This window comes from Simochromis diagramma, unplaced genomic scaffold, assembly GCF_900408965.1.
Source record: "Simochromis diagramma unplaced genomic scaffold, fSimDia1.1 OVJJ01000802.1, whole genome shotgun sequence".
Taxonomy (NCBI): domain Eukaryota; kingdom Metazoa; phylum Chordata; class Actinopteri; order Cichliformes; family Cichlidae; genus Simochromis; species Simochromis diagramma.
The window spans coordinates 20,156,985-20,179,268 of NW_024387492.1; the positions used below are offsets into that span (position 1 = coordinate 20,156,985).

The window sequence follows — 22,284 nt, forward strand, 5'->3', positions numbered from 1 at the left end:
GCTATTTTATTAATTGTTACCCATCTGTTTAGAGTTACGCCTAAAAATGTTCTGTTTCCTTTTGTCTAACAACAAACACAGAAATTGCACAGAAATGTCCTTTGGCTTTCATATGTATAAATAAAGCTGTAGTGAATGTAAAATGTGACGGTGGATCTGAAATACTTGGAATATATATATATATATATATATATATATATATATATATATATATATATATATATATATATATATATATATATATATATATTTGCGTGGGGGTTGCGTGGGGTGTTTTTTTAAGCTGACGTTTTCTGCTAATTGACTTTCTTTCACGCTCGTCCCATTAGCATTCACCAATGATGTGCACAGGGTGATCAGTCAGGCTCTGCGCTGCAGGTATCTCTGCTGTCCAGTCACAGCAGCTGCAGTGATCAGCGCGCTGTGTGCCTCGTAACTGCCGCTGCAGCTCCACGTTCGAACCTGCAACTCGGACCAAATTAAAACCTCCCTCAGAAAAAGCCGCATGTGGTTTCCTCCTCCTGCCTCTCAGCACTGCAATGAAGGAATTTCCTCGTTTGTACTGAAGTCTCTGCGCTCACAGAAATGAGGTCTCGGCCTGAGTTTTCCCCGCGCTAACTACACAACAGGAAGACCGGAGCGGTCGATTCTCACCTGCATCATCTTTACCTTAGAAAAAAAAAGTCGTACTTTTTTGCCTCTCGGACAGGACACCAACTGACTGCTGGCTGCAAAATGGATAATAATGCTGGAAATTCGGAAAAATCTCACCTCATAGACGAGAAGAATGCCAAGACATATTCACTAAAACTGCAAAGGTGGGGAAATGCTTTGCTTCAAATCACTGCAGCTGCATGAAGAATAATACCACATGTAGGACGAAGTTATGTGAACACATTTAGTCATTTTGGGGCATAAACTGTGTATAAAATGTGTGTGTGTGTGGGGGGGGGCGAGAACAATTCTTTGTTGGCTGACACTTAAAGAAAAATGCAAGTAAGCAGATTTTGTGAAGGACATCGACATTTTTAATAGAAAACTCAAAATATTATTTTTTTAAATTATAATTTTAAGATAGATGCAGGAAGAATCCACTATTGTCGCACATTATCTTATAAACGTGCGTAATGAAGGCGCACTGAGAGTGGTTGTTATAGTGCACGTTGAGCAGGCTGTGGCTCTCACGGGTTGTTTTATGTGAATGAACAAATTCATTTCCATGCTTGGCTTGTTTCTGGACAGCCTGTGACAAATGGCCCCGGGGCCAGTTCACTGAGCAATGCTAAAAACTCATCATCTGTCATTAGCAGAGGCTCCAGCCTGCAATCACAGAGGGTACACACACACACACACACACACACACACACACACACACACACACACACACACACACACACACACACACACACACACACACACAATCCATAGGTGCTTAAACCTGCTGATACAAAAAATACACAGCAGAGAATATTACTAAAAAGCATACACAAAGCTGGTTCGAATTTTTAATTCTAGGATAGGATAATAAAAATATGAAAACATAGTTGGAATGCGCCCCTTTTCTGGCGTATTTAACAAATAGCTCCCACGTTATAGAAATAAGTTGTATAGGATTTTCAAGAGGCCCACGTGTAAAAACACCACTTTTAATAATTTAATTAAAAAAACCACCGAGTTTAAAATATAGATGGCGGAGCAAATGAAAGAAAAAAAAAGACGATTTTATGCGCACAGTCAAAGCTGATGCAAACATGTGCATCAGCTTTGTTTTCTCAACATCCAGCCGGCTGCTGCAGAAACACACCTGGTGATTTTTCAACGCGCTGCAGAAAAAAACAGGTGGAGACGCTCTCTCGCTTTAATATGAAATACGTGAGGAAAATCAAATGCAATCGCCCACTCAGCCATTAATCATAATCCTGCAGAATTATCTGTTATTTTCAGCCTTCAGAGGCCCTCATGATGCACGTTTCCACCTCTTTGATCAACTGTTTTTAAGTCAGTGAAGCTGGTAGTTGGAAGTGAATCGATGCCTTTGATTTCACGCTTTAAAACTGGCTGTTTTATTTATTTATTTTTTAAAAGATAATTTCCAGATACAACACGATTAAAAAGAGATAAGGTGGCAGAAATTTTACGCGTTATAAAGCAGGAGAAGAAAAAGGGAAGCTCCACCGGGTGGGAAACACGTGTTTTACAGGGTTACTTACTTCCAAATATTAGTGCGAACTTGCAGGGCCTTTGTATTGTATTTATTTATGTATTTTGAATCAATCAAATAAAAAAGCATATTGATCTAACATGATTTTGTAGAAATAAGTGAAATAGGCCTACTGATCATTTGGGATTCAAAGAAGTGTTCAGAAACACAGACAGATGTGCATATGGCGCTACATTTGGGATTTCATGCACCATTTGCGCCGTTCTTGTGCAAGTGCACGCATGTGTTTACAGTGTCACCTTTAGCATTTTCCTCCCCAGCTGGCAGTAAAGTGACCTTTATTGTTCACAAATGTTTCTACAGTATTTTTTGATGTATTTTAGAATCAGCAGAACTCGTAATCAAAAACACAGGAACAGATGTAAACATTAGCATTAATGTTAATAAAATAAATACGAGCATCCAAGGATTCCAAAGTCAGACTTACTCATTCTATCACTTAGAATTCATTTAATTTCCACCGCCAAATATCACCGGAGGGCTCAACCCGAAGTTCTGTTTTGTCAGCTTGAATCTGCTGTTTTGTTTTTCAATTAGTAAAAACGAAAATGATAAGAAAAAGAGCTTGCATAAGTTTGGAACAATGATTGCTAATCCATTTATAAAATGTCAGAAAATAGAGTAAAAGATCATTACAAATCAATTTAACATGGATGAGTAACAAATACAAAAGTGATTGGATGATTAATTAGTAAGTTGAGATAAAAAAAAAAAATCTCAAAGTATTTGTTTGTAAGTGCCTGACTGTTTGAGGAGGAAAGAAGGGATGCGCCAACTGATCCTTACCCAGGTACCTCTAATGAGGTTAATCCATCCATGTAATTCACTTTTAAAGTGTTTGTAACATCTAACTGATGGCTATGCTGATGATGTTTAAACTTTGCTTTGTGGACCACTTACAAGCTTTAGCCATGAGTCTGAGGTTACCAGGGTTAAAAAGAAATAAAAAAAAATCTTTCACTACGTTTAGTGATCAGTTACTACTCTGATGACCAATTGATGGTGCTGTGGATTCAGTAAGGCTGTTTCCATCTTCCTGAAGATTTGTTAAATGTTTGTCATTAATCAGAGTAAATGTGCAAAATAAATTCTGACCATTAAAATACATTTTTAGTCAAAGCCAAAATCAGGAGATTAAAACCTTTGATATTAAAGGCACAACAGTTCTTACATTTTTCAGTCAAATGTCAGTAAGTCATTCAGCACCAAGCAGGAGTAGTTATGTATAGCTAAAAGGCATCTACAGTACTGCTTTAAATGTGCTGTATTCATTGGAGGCAGGCCTGTGATTCTTTGGTTTCCACTTACGAAACATAAGCAATAGGTGTATGTGTATTCTTTTTTAAATTAGGCATCTCTGGATACACCGAGTTCAGCTATTATGTCAAAATATGAGGTTGATTATCTCAAAGTTTGAACTAATTCAAATTTCTGAGAAAATCACTCAAAACTTAAAATTAAGTAAGTATTTATTTATTTATTTATGTGGCAGGAACAAGCTGTCATACATATCTCAACAATTTTTCAATCTCCCAGAACTCAAAAGTCGCATTTTTGAAGAGTGAACCATTGACCACTAGAGGGAAATGCATTGAAACTGGGGTATTTAAGTATTTAATGCACACTAGTGGTTACTTAATGTTTTCTGGCATGCCCAGAAAACAAAAAAGAAGGCAAAAGGTCCACACCCCAGAAAACTTGAATTTGAAAAAAATAAATAATAGTCAGCACATTTAATATCAGAAAAACCAGATCTATTTAACTTTAGTCCACTGCATATTTTCCTTGATTGGTCACACTCCACCTGTATCAGCTCCCACAGTTTAAAAACCACTGATGTAAGCAAATAATTCCTATTCCTGGTATTTCAGTGGGAGGTCCCAAGGCTGAGGCACATCAAGTGGTTGTCATTTTAATGGATGCGACCATATTGGATTTTATTGAGAGTTTGAAAACAAATTCTGTTAATATACATTTTAATATACAACATAATAGGCGTGTCACTAGGGATTTAATCTAATCCATGAGAATAAATATTACAGATTGAAGACCAGTGATGAAAAGGAAATGTGACTTCGGTCTGCAATGTGATGTGAAATCATCGTAAACTGTAAACATGACTTATGGTGCACTGATGTGGACCTTTCTTCTCTCTGGGGAAAAACAAAGGCAAATCTCATGGGTCATTCACAAACATTTAAAAATAAATGTTTTTGTTTACATAAAAAAGCCGGATCATCTGGATAAAACCAGGGGCCTTTTATTAAGGTTAAAAACATGGACTGTTGACCAAGATCTCACCAAGTGTAAAGCTTTCAAAACCTCTAATTAAAATATTAGAAACAAATGTAGCATCTGTATAAAACACAAATTTACAACACTGTAATGTGTGTGTGTGTGTGTGTGTACACACACACACACACACACACACACACACACACACACACACACACACACACACACACACACACACACACACACACACACAAACATATATATAGACACTGCCTATTTACTAAAGCCTGCACATTACAAGTGATAAAACAAAAAGATGAGGATATAATAAGATGATAATCACTTTCATTCTGTACTCCACTGATTTGTCTGCTGAAACATTAATATGCATATCTGTAAAAATAAAACACTGCTCAGTAGTTTCTCACTGCAGAGATTCTTCTGTCTGTTAACAAAAGTGCTGCGGGATGTTCTGATACAGCAGATTGCAGTTGTAATTAAATGCTTATGATTTTGTTTTTTTCCCCCGCTGGACTTCCAAGATCTCATTTCATTTCACAGATCACTGACTTTTCCCCGAGGAGTCTCTCTCTCTGTTTGTGCTGCCGATGCTGGGCAACAATAAACGCTGCTTACCTGCCCTGTGGGGTATTGACAAAGACATGAAATCTACTTTGAAAAGAAAATCTAATGTTAATAATCTTAAGGAGACTCATTGGGTCTGCCATATCGTCAATTTGTAAGGGTGGCAGTGAAAAAAGTACTTGAGGATGACTGCCAGAGGAATATGAGCCATGTATCATTAATAATTACTAGTTGTTTTTTTTTATTATATTTGGAGTGCAGAAGCAGGTTTTTTGGCAGTTTATAGTACCATCTCATTCTTGTGCTTATGTTAGTTGTATTTAAATGAAAAATAATCATTGATGCCAGACACCAAAAGTGAGGCGGGGTCAGCAGAGGGCTGTAAATCCCTAAATACAGACCACTGAGTGAATTATCCCACTCAGGGAACGTCTCAGTGACGACACTTTTGATTGTTCCATTGAATATTTTGGTCATTGTGTTATTTTCCCCCCCTGCAGAGTCAACACGAGGAGCAATCTCTCCTACTAAAAACGCTCAGACACAGTTATGTTTGACCTGCGATCGTCTGACTTAAACCAAAGGACTTAAAAACATTAAGACTATTAGCACTAAACGCTGAAAGCAAAAACTAAAATGCACCAATATATTTTTTTGTTGTTTGTACAACTTTTGTTCTTTTTAAGGTCTGTAGTGTTACACATAAAATGCATGATCAGGAAAATACACATTACAAACAAACATAAAAGCTTTTTCTTAAAATTTGTTTTTATTTCTTAAAAGAATTGAAGCCCAGTCACCACCAGGGTCAAAACATCGTCACCACTTTGAAATAAATAGACTGCAAAAAACACATAATTGTAAAAACTTTGCAATATATTGGATTTTAAATAACTTAAACTTGTATTTGCATTTCAAATATCATTTTAAACACACTTTTTTCAATTCTCTGGGGGTGTTTTTTGCAGGTAATATTACAGTCACAATATGTCCACCTAATTAATGGATTTGACTATTTGACTTGACAAATTAGTGCTGAATGCTACTGAGCCAGTTTAAGGCACAGCTGCGGTATTACTGCGGTTGGCTGGGAGTGTTTTCAGTGTTTAAAGCCAAAGAGCCACTTGATTAAGGAGTGCTGACCAACAACCATAGTTTCCTAAAGAAAAGTGCAATTTACTACCGAGATCAAATAAAACAAGCAGTAACTTCATGAGGTATTCATTTGCACCAGGATTTTTGGATGAGAAAGTAAGAAAGTGCAAACAAAAACATTTCACCCTTAATAAATGTAAAACCACCATTAAGTCCACCTTTAGTCAAATCAGCTTTATTTGTATAGCATGTTTAAAAGACATCAGGTGTTGAACAAGTGCTGAACATAAGGATAATGTAGGCAAAATAAACAGAACAGATTAAAATAAATGGAGTAATAAGATGACAAGAAATCCATATATATGCGCACACACCTATATATAAATGCATATACTAGCATATATGTACACATGTATACACCAACATTCACTGTTGTTCAGTTTACCTTCAGAAAGAGATTTAAAAAAATCTTGTTATGTTTGAATTTGGCAGAAGGGTTACAGATGTTAATGGCACAGATGTTTGCTTAACAGGCGGCCCTCCCCCCCTGACAATGTTGCGCTGCAGGCCACACAGTGTGTTTAATGTCTGAGGATATTTTGCATGAATCTTTTGAACAGGATTTTTTTTTTCTGCACACTCTGGAATTTATCATCACCCCAAGGTTTCATTGTGTGCGTGTGTGTGTGTGTGTGTGTGTGTGTGTTTGTGGTTTTCTCTCGTGTCCCGGTGGTATAATTGAACAGAATCTGTTTTCCGCCTGGCTGCTTCTTTTGAGGTTGGACATCTTCGAAGACGAGAGTGTGTGTGTGATAATCGTACAGCGCTCGCAATCTCCTGTGTGAAGAGTGTGACATTAAAGTGTGTGTCTGGTTATCTCAAGTGAGGCCAAATTAGCTTTTTTCCACCTCATTAGTCACATCATCGAATCCTCCCCCACGCATGATAAGAACAGCAACCTGTGTGTGTGTTTGTGTGTGTGTGTAAGAGAGAGAGACAAAGATAGAAAATAAATGGAAAGGTCAGCATTTTCTTTTATTCTCAGCAGTAATCCAGTCGGGTCTGCATCTTGCCAGGGTTCAAGTATACATAGATGTGTAATGTCCAGGTTGAACACTGAAAATTTTCACTTTCAAATGAAAAGCATCTTATTGTAGATAGGCAAGATGGTGTTAAATGAAAAGATTCTGTATTTATGTGCAAAATGAACAGAATGGCAACTATTAACTGACTACAGTATTATTTATTTTACCACTGCTACTGTTTTAATTTACTAAATTACCAAATAAACAGGCCAGATTATTAGGTATTAGGTCAACTCAGCAACCTTTAGACCCAGAACCTTGTTCCATCTGTGCTATAAGAATTAAGGCAGTTCTGAAGACAAAAGATTGTCCAACCCAGTACTAGTGAGGTGTAACTAATAAAATGGCTACTGAGTGTACACATATTTTTGTATTCTAATCAACTTCCTTCAGATTCCTTTGGAATTACCTGGTACTGGGTTTGAATGGTTGTCTGTTGTCTCTGTGAATCTCTGTGGTTGATGGGTGACCAGTACTGGGTACATCCTTCTTCTTGCCAAACAACAGGTATAGTCTCCAAACCTTGGCAGTCCTAATAGGATTAATGGTAAATAAAATGGATGGATGGAGTATTAAAAAAACATTTATCTATTTGTTGTTATATGTTTGATGTTTGGGCAGTGTCTGGCTTCAAGTTTACAGTCTGATTTATTATACACAAGAAGGACTAATTTTATAATTTGCTTGTCAAAGGATTGTTACACTTTCTTAAGGTTTTTTTTTTTTTTTTTGTTGTTTGCTGTTTGTTTATTCGTTGTTGTTGTTGTTTGCTTGTTTTACAACATTTTGGATAGATATGACTTTCATTCACAAATTTGTTCTCAAATAAAACACTGCTGTAACCTGGATGAATAGAAAACAACACAACGCACAAGACCTAAGATGGGGCGCTTATGAGTTATTAAAACTCAGGAGCAGTCGTGACGTGAAGTTCTGGACTGTAAAACAGGGCAGTCTGTTCACCCTCCTTCACTGTCAACATGAATCGATTTTAATGGGTTCTTCATCGAACGAAACAGCGCACCATTCTTTCACTTAAGTGAACACTGACTGCGATGCACTTTGTCAGGTTTCCACTTTGTAAACCATTGGGACTCTATCAAAAGATGATCTGCTGCGCTGTAACATCAGCTAAAAAAAACCCCACCTCAGCTGTGCTGCTGTTACAAGGATGGACAAAAAGCCGGCCTCCATGAGATCGGACAGGGGGTTTTACTAAGGCTGAAATTACATTGTTTTAACAGACATGTCGGTCAGAAGATACAAAAATAATTTTTTTCTTAATAAGTAGATTTATCTTTAAATGCACCCATCACACTGCAGACTAGCTCACATCTTCAAATATAATGCTTTCTGTCTGAACAGCCAAGCGTGATTTATAATATTTATACTGTATATAGTGCTTTTCTATTTTCACTGACCTCATTTAACAATGCATTAAAACTGAGCTTTGGAGCATATGTTATCTACCTCTCATTTATGATCAGTGTAGAATTACCAGTTAACCCAGCATGCTTGTCAGTTAGGGTTTGAACTGGGAACTGTCTCTTTGACAACACTCATATTTATTATTTTATATTTATTATTTATTTAATAGTCCAAGTAACTCACATCATTATGCAGAAAAAGGTGAGATGTAAACATGCCAAAATTACTAATTTCCTTCTTTCCCAGGGAAGGTCACATAGAAGCTTTACAATAAACAAATGCGTAAAAATATGTAACAAATGAAACATCAAAAACCACAGCGAACAACACTCTGTTCATTCATTGCCTGAAAAAAATCAAACATTACAGCTGATACAGGTGATGTAACCAAGTATGTTTAACTGTGGTACTGAAAGCTAGAGCAACAGCACAATACTGCAGGTGTAAGATTATAACGGCAGCCCTGTGCATCATAGGTAGGTTCTTCAGGAGGAACAGCTTGAGGGTCACATTGTTTGATCAGCAGCAGCTAAGTGATAATAGCATCCTTCATGGCAAGCTCACTCATTCAAGCTGTGAAAATATACTACTGTTTATTTTCTGCCCCCCTGCAGCTCCTTTCCAGACTCCAAAGAACATTATTCAGACTTCCCTTTAAAGAATGGAGGCATGTCGGGCGCCATCGAGCTGAAACGACCCGTCGGCACTCACTGCCACGGCCCCAAAGCGTCGGCATGCGAGGAGAGCGTGGACAAGCTGCTGGCCAAGAAGAAACTCTACATCGCTTCAGCAGTCTGCCTCGTCTTCATGATTGGCGAGGTCATAGGTGAGAAGCACCAAGAAAAGAAATGAATGAGAAAAGAAAGCAGCTTGAATGGTGACCTAATTTGTTATGTGCCTTCTCAACCATTTGGACATAAATAAACTTCCCTACTGGATATTCACACACCAGAAAGTGTGGAGATTTGTGTGGGACACAATACTTATGACAAGAAGATGGTTAAAAGCACTTATAAAGCATAGGAAGCTATTACATTTGACCAAATGATCACTTTTGACAGGAGCAAAAAAATCATGCAGACAAGTGTTCATGCAGACGTTAGTATCATTATAAGCAACATAGCAAGAAATGCTTCAGTGGTGAACTATTGAGGAACTCCTTTATTTCCCTGTAAAAGTGTAGGTTCATTTTTCTTTTTATAGTGTAACTTTTTTACTGTTAAGAGAATAAAATGGTGGCTGACATTCACTGGCTGGTTGCACGGATATTTAAAATGATCTAAAAGAATAAAATCGCTCTTTTACCTGAGGCAGCTGAGGCTTTAAATCACATGTTTAATATACCTCTGAGTGTCTAAGATGGGTGTATTTAAAAGCTATTAAAAGAGATGTTATTACCCAGCAGGTACTTTCACAGTTGGCGAGCTACGACACACTTTTTAATAAAAATCTTTTTTATTAGCTAAATGTGAATGAAAATAAACACAGCTTCACACTTTCTGTTTGCTCTGTTCTGTTTGGATATCGTATTCAACATTTATGTACATACCACAAAAAAAAAAGTGACATGAGTTGGATTATGTGTCTTTCCTTATCTTTAAGCAGACTATTATAAACGCAGTCTCGTGGCTCATATACATTATCATTTGTGCCCAGTGTCATTTTTCCTCCTGATTTACAGGAGGCTACCTGGCCCACAGCCTGGCCATCATGACTGATGCGGCCCACCTTCTGACAGACTTTGGCAGCATGATGGTGAGCCTGTTCTCCCTGTGGATCTCCTCCAGACCGCCCACCAAAACCATGAACTTTGGTTGGCACAGATCAGGTGAGAATAATAAGAATTCAGATTCAGCTTCATGTCAACTGGATGCTGGAGACAAACATTTCGTATATGCATTATATTGCTGGTCATTTGTAGGAGTTCCTGGGCCTGAGTAATTTTGTGTAGATTTTCCTTTATTTTGTCCATGTAAACTGCACATGGGCAAAATAAACTCTACATGCCCTCAACTTGCTTGAGTCACTAGATGTATTGTGGCTATCCTGATTGCACACCCTGGTGTATCCCTGTGTAAAGGTTGGGGCAGGTAATGTCAGCCTGGATTGATGGTCTCACTTTTTAAGAAAAGGAACTAGAGGCTGTTTTCTATCTTCAAGTGATCGCTCTCATCAGCCTGCCTGAAAACATCTACACCAAGATACAGGAGAGAATAATCTAAACAGTATAAACTTTGGATTCAGGAGGAATGATGTGGCCTTCCTTCAGTTTTGATGTGTTTTGTGAAGAAGGCATTTAAACATGTCCCTCTGGTTCTCCAAGAGTCCAGTGGTGCTGCAGTTTGGTAAAGGGTTGCTCTTTGTTACCAACTTTGTTCATAATTCTTATCAACAGGATTTCTAGTTGCAGTCAGTCTGCTGCTTCTCCTCCTTGAAAGGAGACAATTAAGGTGGTTTGGCTATCTGAGTAACACACCTACCACCTCCTAGCTGAAATGTTTCTGGCATAGTATGGGATGAGGACCTGGAGTAGACCCAGGATACGCTGCAGAAATTATGTCTCTCGGCTGGCTTGGGAACACTTTAGTGTCACAAGAGCTGGAAGCTGTGGTTGTAGAGAGGGAGGCCTGGTCATTTCTGTAAAGACTGCTAGTATCATGACACAGTCCTATGCAGGTGGCAGAAAATGGATAGATCGATCTTCTGCTAACCTTCTCCTGGGAGCATTTTTATACTGAGAAAAAATCCTGTCTTCATCCTTTTTTTAATTTAAATGATTTGTCCTATATATCAGGTATATGATGTTCACGTGGTGGCTTACACAAGGAGAAATTATATAGACAGATTCCAGATACAGATTATAGAGAGCGCAGTGTTTAGCCTCAACCCTTGGAAAAACAAACACCTATTAAGACAGACTTGGCATCTATGAAATCATCCATTAGTTATGAATTCCTGTTTTAAAGCCTTGATCTGAACTCTTTTTGCTATTTTGAGACCACTTGTTTTGAGCAAGTAATGACTCTGACTGAAGTACAGCGGGAGGCTCATATGGTGTAGAGTTTAAGTGTAGCCTGCTATATTGACCATCATTTACAAGATGAACATTAACTTGCACTGACTAAGACAGGGAACTGGTGATTGAGGCCATCAATGTATTAGTAAAGTCAGTTTAGTTTAAGCTCAGAAGAAGCAGTTTAATTTTAAAAGTATATGGTCAGCAGCACACAGTAGATGTGCCTCCTTATTATCTGTGATGAACCGCATGACTACAATAAAGTAATAAAGGTTCATGATTTTCTTCTCCTTCCAGAGATCCTCGGGGCATTCATCTCAGTCATGTCCATCTGGATCGTCACTGGAGCTCTGGTCTACTTGGCCATTGAGAGGATCGTACGTAACGACTATGAGATTGATGGACACGTCATGCTGGTCACCTCTGGCTGTGCTGTCATCGTCAATATTGTGTGAGTGCTTCACACCTTTAAAAGTATATTAACGCTTGTAAAAACTTTGCTCTCAATGTATGCTGCTGCTATTGATACCATTACATAATATTACCATTACTTTACTTTATTCGGTATTCCATCATATCTTAGAAGAGCACATCTGTTTCCTGAGTGCCATGAAGCAAGGCATGCGAATACAACTGATGACCCTTTGTCTCGTTTCCTTTCTCTAGCATGGCGTACATCCTCCACCATTCGACCACCTTCCACGCTCACGGCAGCGGTTACCACCAGATCGACGAGGATGGTCAGAGCCCCGTGGTTCATGGCCACTCGCACGCCCTCCTCGGCAGTCATGGTAACACGAGCGTCCGTGCTGCCTTCATCCACGTGGTGGGAGACCTGCTGCAGAGTGTCGGCGTCATGGTGGCGGCGACCATCATCTACTTCCGGGTCAGATAAACAGATATATTACATGATATAAAACAGAGTCATGTTAAAAGCACAAAGACATGCTTACAGGTACAAGCATATTTGTATTCTGAGCATTAGAGAATTATATTTGAATGTGTACAAAGAAACCATGTATGGTTTCTTATGTATTATGGATGAAAGATTCAAGCATTTCTGTTGTGTTGCAAGATGTTCCTGTTTTTGTGCCTGGAGCACTTTAGTGCCTCATGACTGTGGAAATCACCATCTGACGCCCTTTTCCTTGCTCTTTAAAGTGTCCTTAACCTCTTTTCTCTCTTTCAGCCCGAGTATAAAGTCGCAGACCCCATCTGCACGTTCCTATTTTCTGTCTTTGTTCTCTGCACCACTGTCACCATCCTCAGAGACGTCTTTAGGATACTCATGGAAGGTATTAAACAATCAACAGCTTCTTATGTTCGAAATACTTTTTCATATTTTAATAGTGGAATCATATACTGTACCTGATAGTTCCCATGAAGTATAAAGTATTTTTGTTATTATGCAAAAGGGGTACTTCACACCAGATTTACATATGTGTTTTTCCTCTTGCTTGTTGTGCCACTGATCTATCTACATACTGGGTTCTCCAGATCAGCTGTAGAAATGCCTGTCTTTGAGTGCAGGAGGGAACTGACTTTGTGGGCTCAAAATGGAAAAACATGTATTTGAAAAACTCACAAACTCTTGTCAGAAATTATAATGCAGTTACTCAAAAAAAAAAAAAAAACCCATGTAATGATAACAAACCCTGTTGTAAGTCAATAAATTTGATATTTATTTATTTATTATAATTTAATTAAACACACTGAAGTTCAAAAAATTTGATTCAAAGTATAAAATGTACAATTGCAACATAATATCTCCAGAAGTTCTTAAAATGGAATTATAACAAATTCAATCCAATAAGTCCAGTATGAAGTCAGGCCAGTTTTTGTGTCCTAAGGTTGGTGTCCTGAAAAAAAAACCTGCATCACACTGAAACTTCTTAAAAAGATCGTCCAGAAAAATACATTTTTCAATACTGTGATAAATGTTTAATGTGAAGATGCTTTAGATACAACGGGTTCATCTGTAGCTGGATTTGACATGAATGATTATTATTTCTTTTTCTTCTTTTATTGTGTTAAATCTGAGGTTTAAAATCTAGTTCACATTTTTCCTTACATGATTGTGGCATCAAGGGCAGATGTTATATAAGCTGTAGCTTCTGTCACACCCTTTCAGTTTGAAATCTAAATAAAGATAAAATAAGATGAAATAAAATATAACTGTTATAGCGTCTCCTCCTCTAGGCTTGGCTTAGAGTGACTTAAATTTCTTCTTCATATGATGAAGTTGAGGGTCTGTGCAGATGTTTGCATGCCTGCTTCATTTTTCTGCGAGTGAAGACTCAGCTGCAGAGACTTTGCATTACAATGCACCAAACATGGATGCAACCCAGGTGGTAGACTTTAAAGACGTATAGCAGAAATGACTGCTCAGCCGTGGTTTCTCCAGCTGTTTGTGTTTGCAGCAGAGTATAATCGAGGCCTTACTGTGCAGAAGAAACTGTGCAACTGCCCGTAACAAGAAGCTCAGGCTAACAGCAGAATGTAATGATTAATGGCAGCTCCCTTGCTGTAATTTCAATTACATGCTTCTTTTGGTTAGCAATAGTTTAGTATGAAAAAAAAAACACAGTTCCCGGTGAAACTGCTTAAAACTAAATTGGTGGATTTGATTTAATTTATACATTTTTTTTTTGGTAAATCTATCACAGTTGGTGGAAAAATACATTGTGCAGTTTTTCTAATTATATTTTTGTTGCCTTAAACACCACAAACTACCTTTGCTATATTCATGGGTACCCAGGTGCCCGATATCGCGAAAAGTAGATAAACAGGAATACGAGCCAAAGAAAAAAACACAAAAAAATCCAACAAACATAAATCTGATTTTTATTTCCTGACTCTTCAAGCTATAAATTCAGTGTCTCAGCTTGATATGAGATTGGAAAAGGGAGAAACCGCCAGCCTACCAATACCTATAAAGTTCAGTAACACTGTTGTTAAAGCCAGCAGCTTGTTTTAGGTCAACGCTCAGAAACAAGCATGCAGCTACCTGCATCAGTTTATGCTGTTTATTAGAAAAAAGTCTTTTGAGAAAGGTTGAATATTGCTTTAAATTAAGCTTATGTGATATTTCTGACCATGATGCCTGCAGCTAGGATCCAGCTGTCAGGCTTTGACCTGGTATGAAAAAGGTTAACATCACATGTTGCAAAGGACAGTTATGTCACATAGAAGTGCAAAAAACAACATATTTGGAGCCTAACTGAAGTATTCATGGCTTCAGATATGTATGTCCCCAAGCTCCACATGGCATGTTTGTGTAAAACAGCAGAGAAACGCGTCTGTGGTTTTCCTGGCACAGAACAAAGAGGACAGATGGTCACATCCTGGGGATGCCCTGAGATGTTAGATCACCCAAGTCTCTGCACGTCACTGAACTTTCACACGATGACCCAAAGTAGCTTTTGGGCATCTTTGAAAAGAAGCTCACAGTTTGGTGTCAATGAGCAAAATGATAACGTGCATGAGAGCCATGTATCTGATGTAATACTGTATACATACATCAGAGTTTTAATACTTGTATTTATGATTAGTTTGCATTTATATATTTTTTTGGGTTGAATTTACTTTTTTGTTTCCCTTTTAGGTTTGTCTGTTTATATAGTTTGAAATGTCCAATTTTAGCCTATTTTTATTACTTTCACTGTTAGTTTTAGTGTTTTTATAATCTTAAAGTAGAAATATTTCCCAGATTTAAGATCTTCAGAATAGATATTGTAGTACACAAAACAAATTTTGAAGGCAGTCATGCAACTACCTTAGTCTCATGTTCAGGAATGCCTCCTGCACATTGTCTCTATAGTTTTAGTGACTAGTTTTAATTAACTACTGTATAACTAGTCATGATTTTAGTCAAATTTGACTTCTTTTCCACCTGTAGATCAGTAAAATAAAATATATCACTGTGTGCTTATCAAGGGATAATATTGCTCTGTATACCAGGCCAAAATCAGCTCTACAAAGTCTCTGTGTAAACCATCTGAAGCAGACTGTTTGCATGTGAGCCACACATTCACAGACGTACTGTTAACTTGGTGTGTCTTAATTTTGATGGCCCGTTGTTTTTCAGGGTCCCCTAAAGGAATCGAGTTTAACTCGGTGAAGGAGGTGCTGCTGTCTGTGAAAGCTGTGAAGTCCATGCACTGCCTGCACCTCTGGGCTCTGACTCTGGGCCAGGCGCTGGTTTCTGTTCACCTGGCCGTAGGTAAAGTAACACACTGATGTACAGTGCATAGTACAGTGAGAGGCACAGGGAATTAAGGCTACTTTAACCAGACATTAAAAGCTCCACATGGCTGATGAGCATTAGCCGGCATATTCCGATATGGGAAGAGAAAACTGTGATACGAAATGTGGATTTCTGAGTTACACCCCTAACAGACCACAGTAGAGTAAACCACACTCACTCTGTTCATTTTTACCTTCTTGTTTCACCACCAGAGGAGGGCACTGACCAGCAGTCTGTGCTGCAGGAGGCCACTGACCTACTCCACACCAAGTTTGGTTTCTACAGCATCACCATCCAGGTAGAGCTCTACTCTGAAGACATGAGCTACTGCTCCCACTGCCAGGACCCCAGTGACTGATAAACAACCAGAGTGGACTGGACCCAGCAGGACATGGATGACTAAGACAGATTGTCATTCTCTCCTGGTGGTCTGGAGTCATGAGGGATGTATTCACAGAGCAGCTTCCCTTCAAGGAAAGAATTTTTGGGTTGTTTTTGCCATTAAGTTTTAAAAGATTTGACAGTGAAATCATCCTTGTGCTGATAGTAGAGTCCTGATACCAAAGCTCCATGCTAACATGGAATATGCCAGTTAATTCAAAGTCCTTCAAAAAGGGGTGGCATGCTTTATTTCCATCACAAACTGAGACAATTTCACAAGAATCACCAGGGTGAAGCTGTCCTTGGGGTTGCTGGTGCTAGCTTGTAAGGAAGTTTTCAAGAATAAAGGAAAGTAGGGCCCTGAAAAAAAAAAAACACATTTTACCAAAAATCTGACCTCTTCTAATTAATTTCCTCAACAAAACAAAGATCACATCACAATACTATTTATTTAAGGACCACTAATATCTTATTTCCAGTAATATGGTGCCAGTTCTGCTCTGTTCTACCTTGGTGCCTTTTAAGAATCAGCCCACTGGTTATCTGTAAAGTTACTGGCAGAAACTCGAGTACTTATCATGGAAATAACTTTATGTGGTAGCTCCTTCATAATGACAGATGTCCATCTTTGGGGTGAGACATTTCGTGGTGTAGAGATGGTGCCCACTTTTGGTCACAAGTACCACTTTTTTGGTGGAAATGCCTGTGCACAAGCTCATTAGGTTGAAAATAGATATAAGTGATCCATAGAAATGATCAATAATAGTAATTGTACTCCATCAGACACCCTATTTTAAATTAAGAACAGTCATACCAGCTAAAATTCAGAAGTTATGAGTTATACTTTACCATACATTCTGTATTAAAACACCTTAAAGACACAGTGACATTATTTATTGATGTCACTGTGTATTAAGTTTTTATTTGTTTCTTTTTAAAAAAAATAACAGTTCTGTTTTACTTGCGCCTCAGCATGTTTCATTTCAGGCTTAATGTAAGTAAACAGAAAACACTGCCAAATAAATGAGCACATACAGTGATTAGGCTTATAGCTATTCCTACGGTAAGGTAAATCCTTCCTTTGTGAATCTAATAATTAGCACAGTTTACAAAGTTAATATTATGTTGCATTACATAAGAAGTGTTACTCGATAATGAGACAATAGACGTTCAAAGAAAGTGTTTATTGAGGTCCTGAATTAAGAGAGGTGACGCTTCTTTGTTCCACTGAGTTCTGTACAACCAGAAGCCTCATTGAAACTCAAGGAGTCGCCCTCTGCTGGTCAGAAGGAAGGATGCCCATGTCAGACATTTGAACAACAAAGAAATAAATAAATCTGAGGAATTTTCTGAAAATATTTTTTTTCAGCCACTTCTTGATTAATGCAACTTTCTTACTCATTTTAAATGATAAGATGACTTTAAAAAATTAAGCCATTGTGAAGGGTGATGAATTGCACGTTTTTAATTTTGCAAGTATTTTTTTTTTATAGTTGTCTTCTACAATTGAAAGGCAGTAATTGTAGTAAAATCCCTTCTTCTTTCAAAAAGATGCTGAATCACTCAAACACTTTAATTCAATCAACTGTGAAATTAGTGTAAGTTAAGTTCCACAAAACAGGAACAGTCTCCTCAAAGTCTTCTTCAAATTGCTAAAAAAATAATTAAAAACACTTTTAAAGCACCACAGGAGATTTTGCTGACGTGATTAAAGGCATCTGTGCAGATGTTTGTCCAAAGTAATTTTCAGTTTATCTTCTGGGCTATTTGTGAACATCAGCTTTACTCTGTAACAAGAACATAAGGTAATAAATAAGAGGCATAAGCTGTATCATCTGCTGCAGATGTTAATATGGAGCACCTGATGAAACTCTACTACAGACACATTTGTTGTATCAGCTCTACCAGACCCACTATAGTGTAGTCATCTCTATGCAAGGCTTGCAAGCATAACATATTTTTAGTGCTAAAGTGTTAAAAAGCTCACTGATGATTGATTTCTGACATTTCTTTGTGCACGTTTCAAGTACTTGTAACATGCTGTCTTATGAGTAAGAATAAGTATGACTCTTTAAAAATCTTTTAATTTTGTCTGTATTCTTGGTCACCAAAGACCACATTGTGCTGTTACTAAAGACCACAGGGACGTCATGAGACACAAACAGGAAAGGACATGACAATTAAATTGTTAAAGAACAATGTTCATCCTTAAAAGGAAAGGTTGGAGGCATGTGGCACTAAATGTGTCACATGCAAAATGTGTGCAACTCTTCAGTAATAAACTCACATATAAGTTCACATTTTTGTTTTCACTTTAGAAAATACATAAAGACGTATTCATGTTTCCACCAAACAAAGGGAAACGTGTTCCTTCTCATGATTGATAAGCACTTTGACAACAAAGAGTTTCAGAATCACGATTAGCTTTCCAAAGCGACCTTTAAAAACAGACACGATCAAATCTGTGTTGCATGTGTAGCTCAGAGCTGTTTATATAATGGTGGGCAGAGTATCGATATGGATTGAGCAGAAGGAAAATGAACGGGAAGTGTCAGACTGAAAAAGCATTCACCTACCTCCACTGTCAGATCTGAGTGGACATTTGGGTCTGAGGGCAAAAATGATTTAGTTCTGGAGCCGGACGATTAGTTTCAGCTGCTGTCATCTATCTCATCTCTCTCTCATTCTTCCTGCAGACATCCATCTACTGTATGTTTCTCCATTTCCTGGGCTTTCATCAATCCATCTGCTCTCCATCCATTCATGTTTTGCAAGTCATGAAGCATCAGCTTCCTCTTACCTTTTTATTGACTGGGCTATGACTTTATGCATATCTGACACAAATCTGTTATATTTTTGTTTTGCTTTGTTTTTGACCACAGAAGAAGGCAATGCTTATTTTTTGTACTGGGATCCAACCAATCCCGAAGAGCTAGGAGAAATTCAAAAGGCATTCCAAATAAGAGACTGGGCCTAGAGACCTAAACATTTTGTTAACTTTCACCAGAATTGTGGACAGATTACTGAACATAGACCAAGAAGCCCAAGAGATTAGTCCAGGGTCCAGTTTGTTTAAAGTGACTGTCAGTCAGTCTACTACAGAGAAACACAGAAATATGAAGACAAGAAAAACTATATGAACAAAAGTAATGGGACACCTACACACCACACCTACAGGAGCTGCGCCACTTGCAGCTGATCATATAATTTCTAGGAGGGAGAAATTTCATGAAATACCTTGTTGCTGTGGATCCTATCACTGTACTGTGTTCAGATTCATTGGGCTCTTTAAAGTGACCCATTCTTTTACAAATGTTTACAAAGGCAGACCGCATGGTTTAGATGCTTGATGTGATAAGCTTGTGGCAATAGGACTGAAAACACCTCTATTTAAAGATTAAGAGGTGTGGTCCAGTACATTTGCTCATATAGTGTAGTGTTCATATACTGTACTTTAACTAAAAACAATCACAGAATGAATGCAGAGGACCCCCCCTCCACCCCACCCCCACTAAATTTACATCAATCTGGCCAACAGTTTGTTTTGTTTGTGTTCAAAATCATGATGTAGCTGTTGGGGTGCTTAGAGGACAAGAACAAGCTAGCAAGCAGAAAGTTTGGGCTGATGATAGTTTTAAGAATGGGCTGTAATCACATTGTCCACTGGGAACCATGAATATCCACAGGAAGTTTCACACCAATCTTTTCAAAAGTTATAATTTGGCCTAAAGGGTCACAAAAAGACAAACTGGATAATTTATAAAGAAAAATGTAAAGATACCTCCTCTGGTGAGCAGGAATGGGGACATTTTCATAGCAAGCTCTCCATTAAATTGGTTTGTACTAGTTCATTTTGCACAATGCAGAAAATCTGAGCTGGTGATGGCACTGGGAGAAGGGGTAATGCAATCATCACAATCAAAGTTTAACTGAGACATCCTCTGGGGACCATGAATATCCACAGCACGCTTCACAGCGAGGTCATTAGTTACACTGAAGATGGCACTTAGAACCGAGCACTTAGACTTACAATTACATATATTTACATAAAAAATACACAGCATTTTAATGGAAAATGTCCACTATTTTAATGTATCCATTGCTTTTGGTGTGATTTACATGTAAATTCACCATAATTTTTCTTTTTTTCCATTAGATCTAATCCTCTGGGGACAATGAATATGTAAATTACGTCTTAGAGCAACATTATTATGGTGATTATCAATTAAGTGCCTCCCTCCTTTGGCATGAGAGGTTAAGCTATTTTATGACCAAACCGGAAATTTTAGAGGGCATCACCTTGGGACTTGCTCTCTGGTTGTTTCATTCTAAAACATTTTGAGGTGATGGTGGAGCTGGGTATCTTCAACATTATAAAAATTCTCTGTCTTAGATCCGCAAACACCCACAGCATGTTTTATGGAGATTTCAGATTTAGTTTGTATTTTCTTTCAGGTTGAGAAAATATAATAATAATAATAAAAAAGCTATTTTACACCCATAAAAAAGCCAATGAGTCCGCCAACATGCCTGTAATGCTTCCCAGCTGCTATCAAGTGTTGATGTTGACTGTTGCTTTAAATGAAAGGACAATTATGCATTGAAATTGCCGAATTCACGTCCATTCTGATCCAAGAGCTTGCATGGTTGTTAGCTGTTATTCAATATCATGTACAGTAAGAAGTTTCTTGTTCAACTGCCAGTCAGACTATGTAGACGCACCATGTGGAGGTTCAATCAAAGAATAAAATCTTCTTTAAAATTCTATATTTTCACCAATTTTTAGAGATCCTATATATTTTTTTCCTTTTAGAAATTATAAAATGAGAATATATAAAGGACCCAACACCTACAGATTTTAGGTTAAAACAAAGTAAATATAATAAAGACCAATGCATTTTACTGCACTGGTTTTGATATACATGCAGTTCTCCTATACGGGCTCTACTGTTACAATTGAAGCTTTATAAAGTTTATTTCATTCCAAGAAAAAATAAAATAAAGGAAAAACATTTCCTGTTTGTTCACTCTGAACATCTAATGTCTGAGAATGCTCTGTTATTGTGCCGTTGCCATTTGTGACAATTAGAATTTGTGTAACTGTTGTAAATATGTCAAATAATGTGATTTTGTGTGTACATGTGTAAATACATCTATCTTCCTTGTACAAAAAGTGGTTCCCAAAAAGTCCCATTTGTCTGTGTTGTGATGTCACATACGATCCACTTGTCACATGTGTGATGTTTGATATTTCATTTTTATGTGTGGCAACAGTTTTTGTAAAGTGAAATAAAAGACTGCTGATGATGGAAAGAAGCTGGATTATTTTAGTTTAAAAGTTTAACAGGAAATAAAGACTGGAGCCACGGTCTTGCTTTATTATAAAATTTATTATATGTAACATTTCAAAAATAGCAAAAGCGAGCAGGGAGAAGAACATTTCGATGCTTTTATGAATAAGTTAAAGATAATTTTGTCAGTAATGAAATATGGCCACGGCTGACAACACTATAATGAAATATTATTGTGAAACTGTCACTAAAATTTATAATTAATCAAAAAATGAAGCACACTTTAAAACCCCTAATTTAACTCAGAGGGAAATGTGTCTTTAAAAAAAAGTGATGCCAGTAATTAATTACACCTCACTATTATTTTCTTGTAGACAGTTAAAAATAAATAAAGTTGGAGAAAAACAACAACGGGAAAATGTACACCAGGTAAGAAAAAGGTTTAACATTTCTAAGTGTTATATCCTGTAGATACAAAAAATTCAAGTATTTTCCCTAATTAGAGCCTGAGTTGTTTGAACAAACAAACGCAGCCAAAATTAGCTCCCAGCCTGCTACCGATAACATGAGAGGCTGATAACAAAATGAGGGAATGCACAAATAAAAAAACCCTCTCTAAAAACAAAGTCACAAATTAAACAACGCGTGAGAAAGTCTGGAAATATTACAAACACCAGTGGGTTTAACTAATGAAATTACTT

At 37.5% G+C, this 22,284-nt stretch overlaps 1 protein-coding gene across 1 annotated transcript; it reads left to right on the forward strand.

Moving 5' to 3' along the window:
• The first annotated feature begins 366 nt into the window (after positions 1-366).
• On the forward strand, positions 367-21,139 carry slc30a2 (solute carrier family 30 member 2). Its single transcript, XM_040017697.1, has 8 exons — positions 367-818; positions 9,264-9,475; positions 10,331-10,477; positions 11,963-12,116; positions 12,332-12,551; positions 12,855-12,960; positions 15,753-15,887; positions 16,124-21,139. The coding sequence occupies exons 1-8, from the start codon at positions 736-738 to the stop codon at positions 16,267-16,269; spliced, it is 1,203 nt and encodes a 400-aa protein (XP_039873631.1). The 5' UTR covers positions 367-735; the 3' UTR covers positions 16,270-21,139.
• The last annotated feature ends 1,145 nt before the right edge of the window (positions 21,140-22,284 follow it).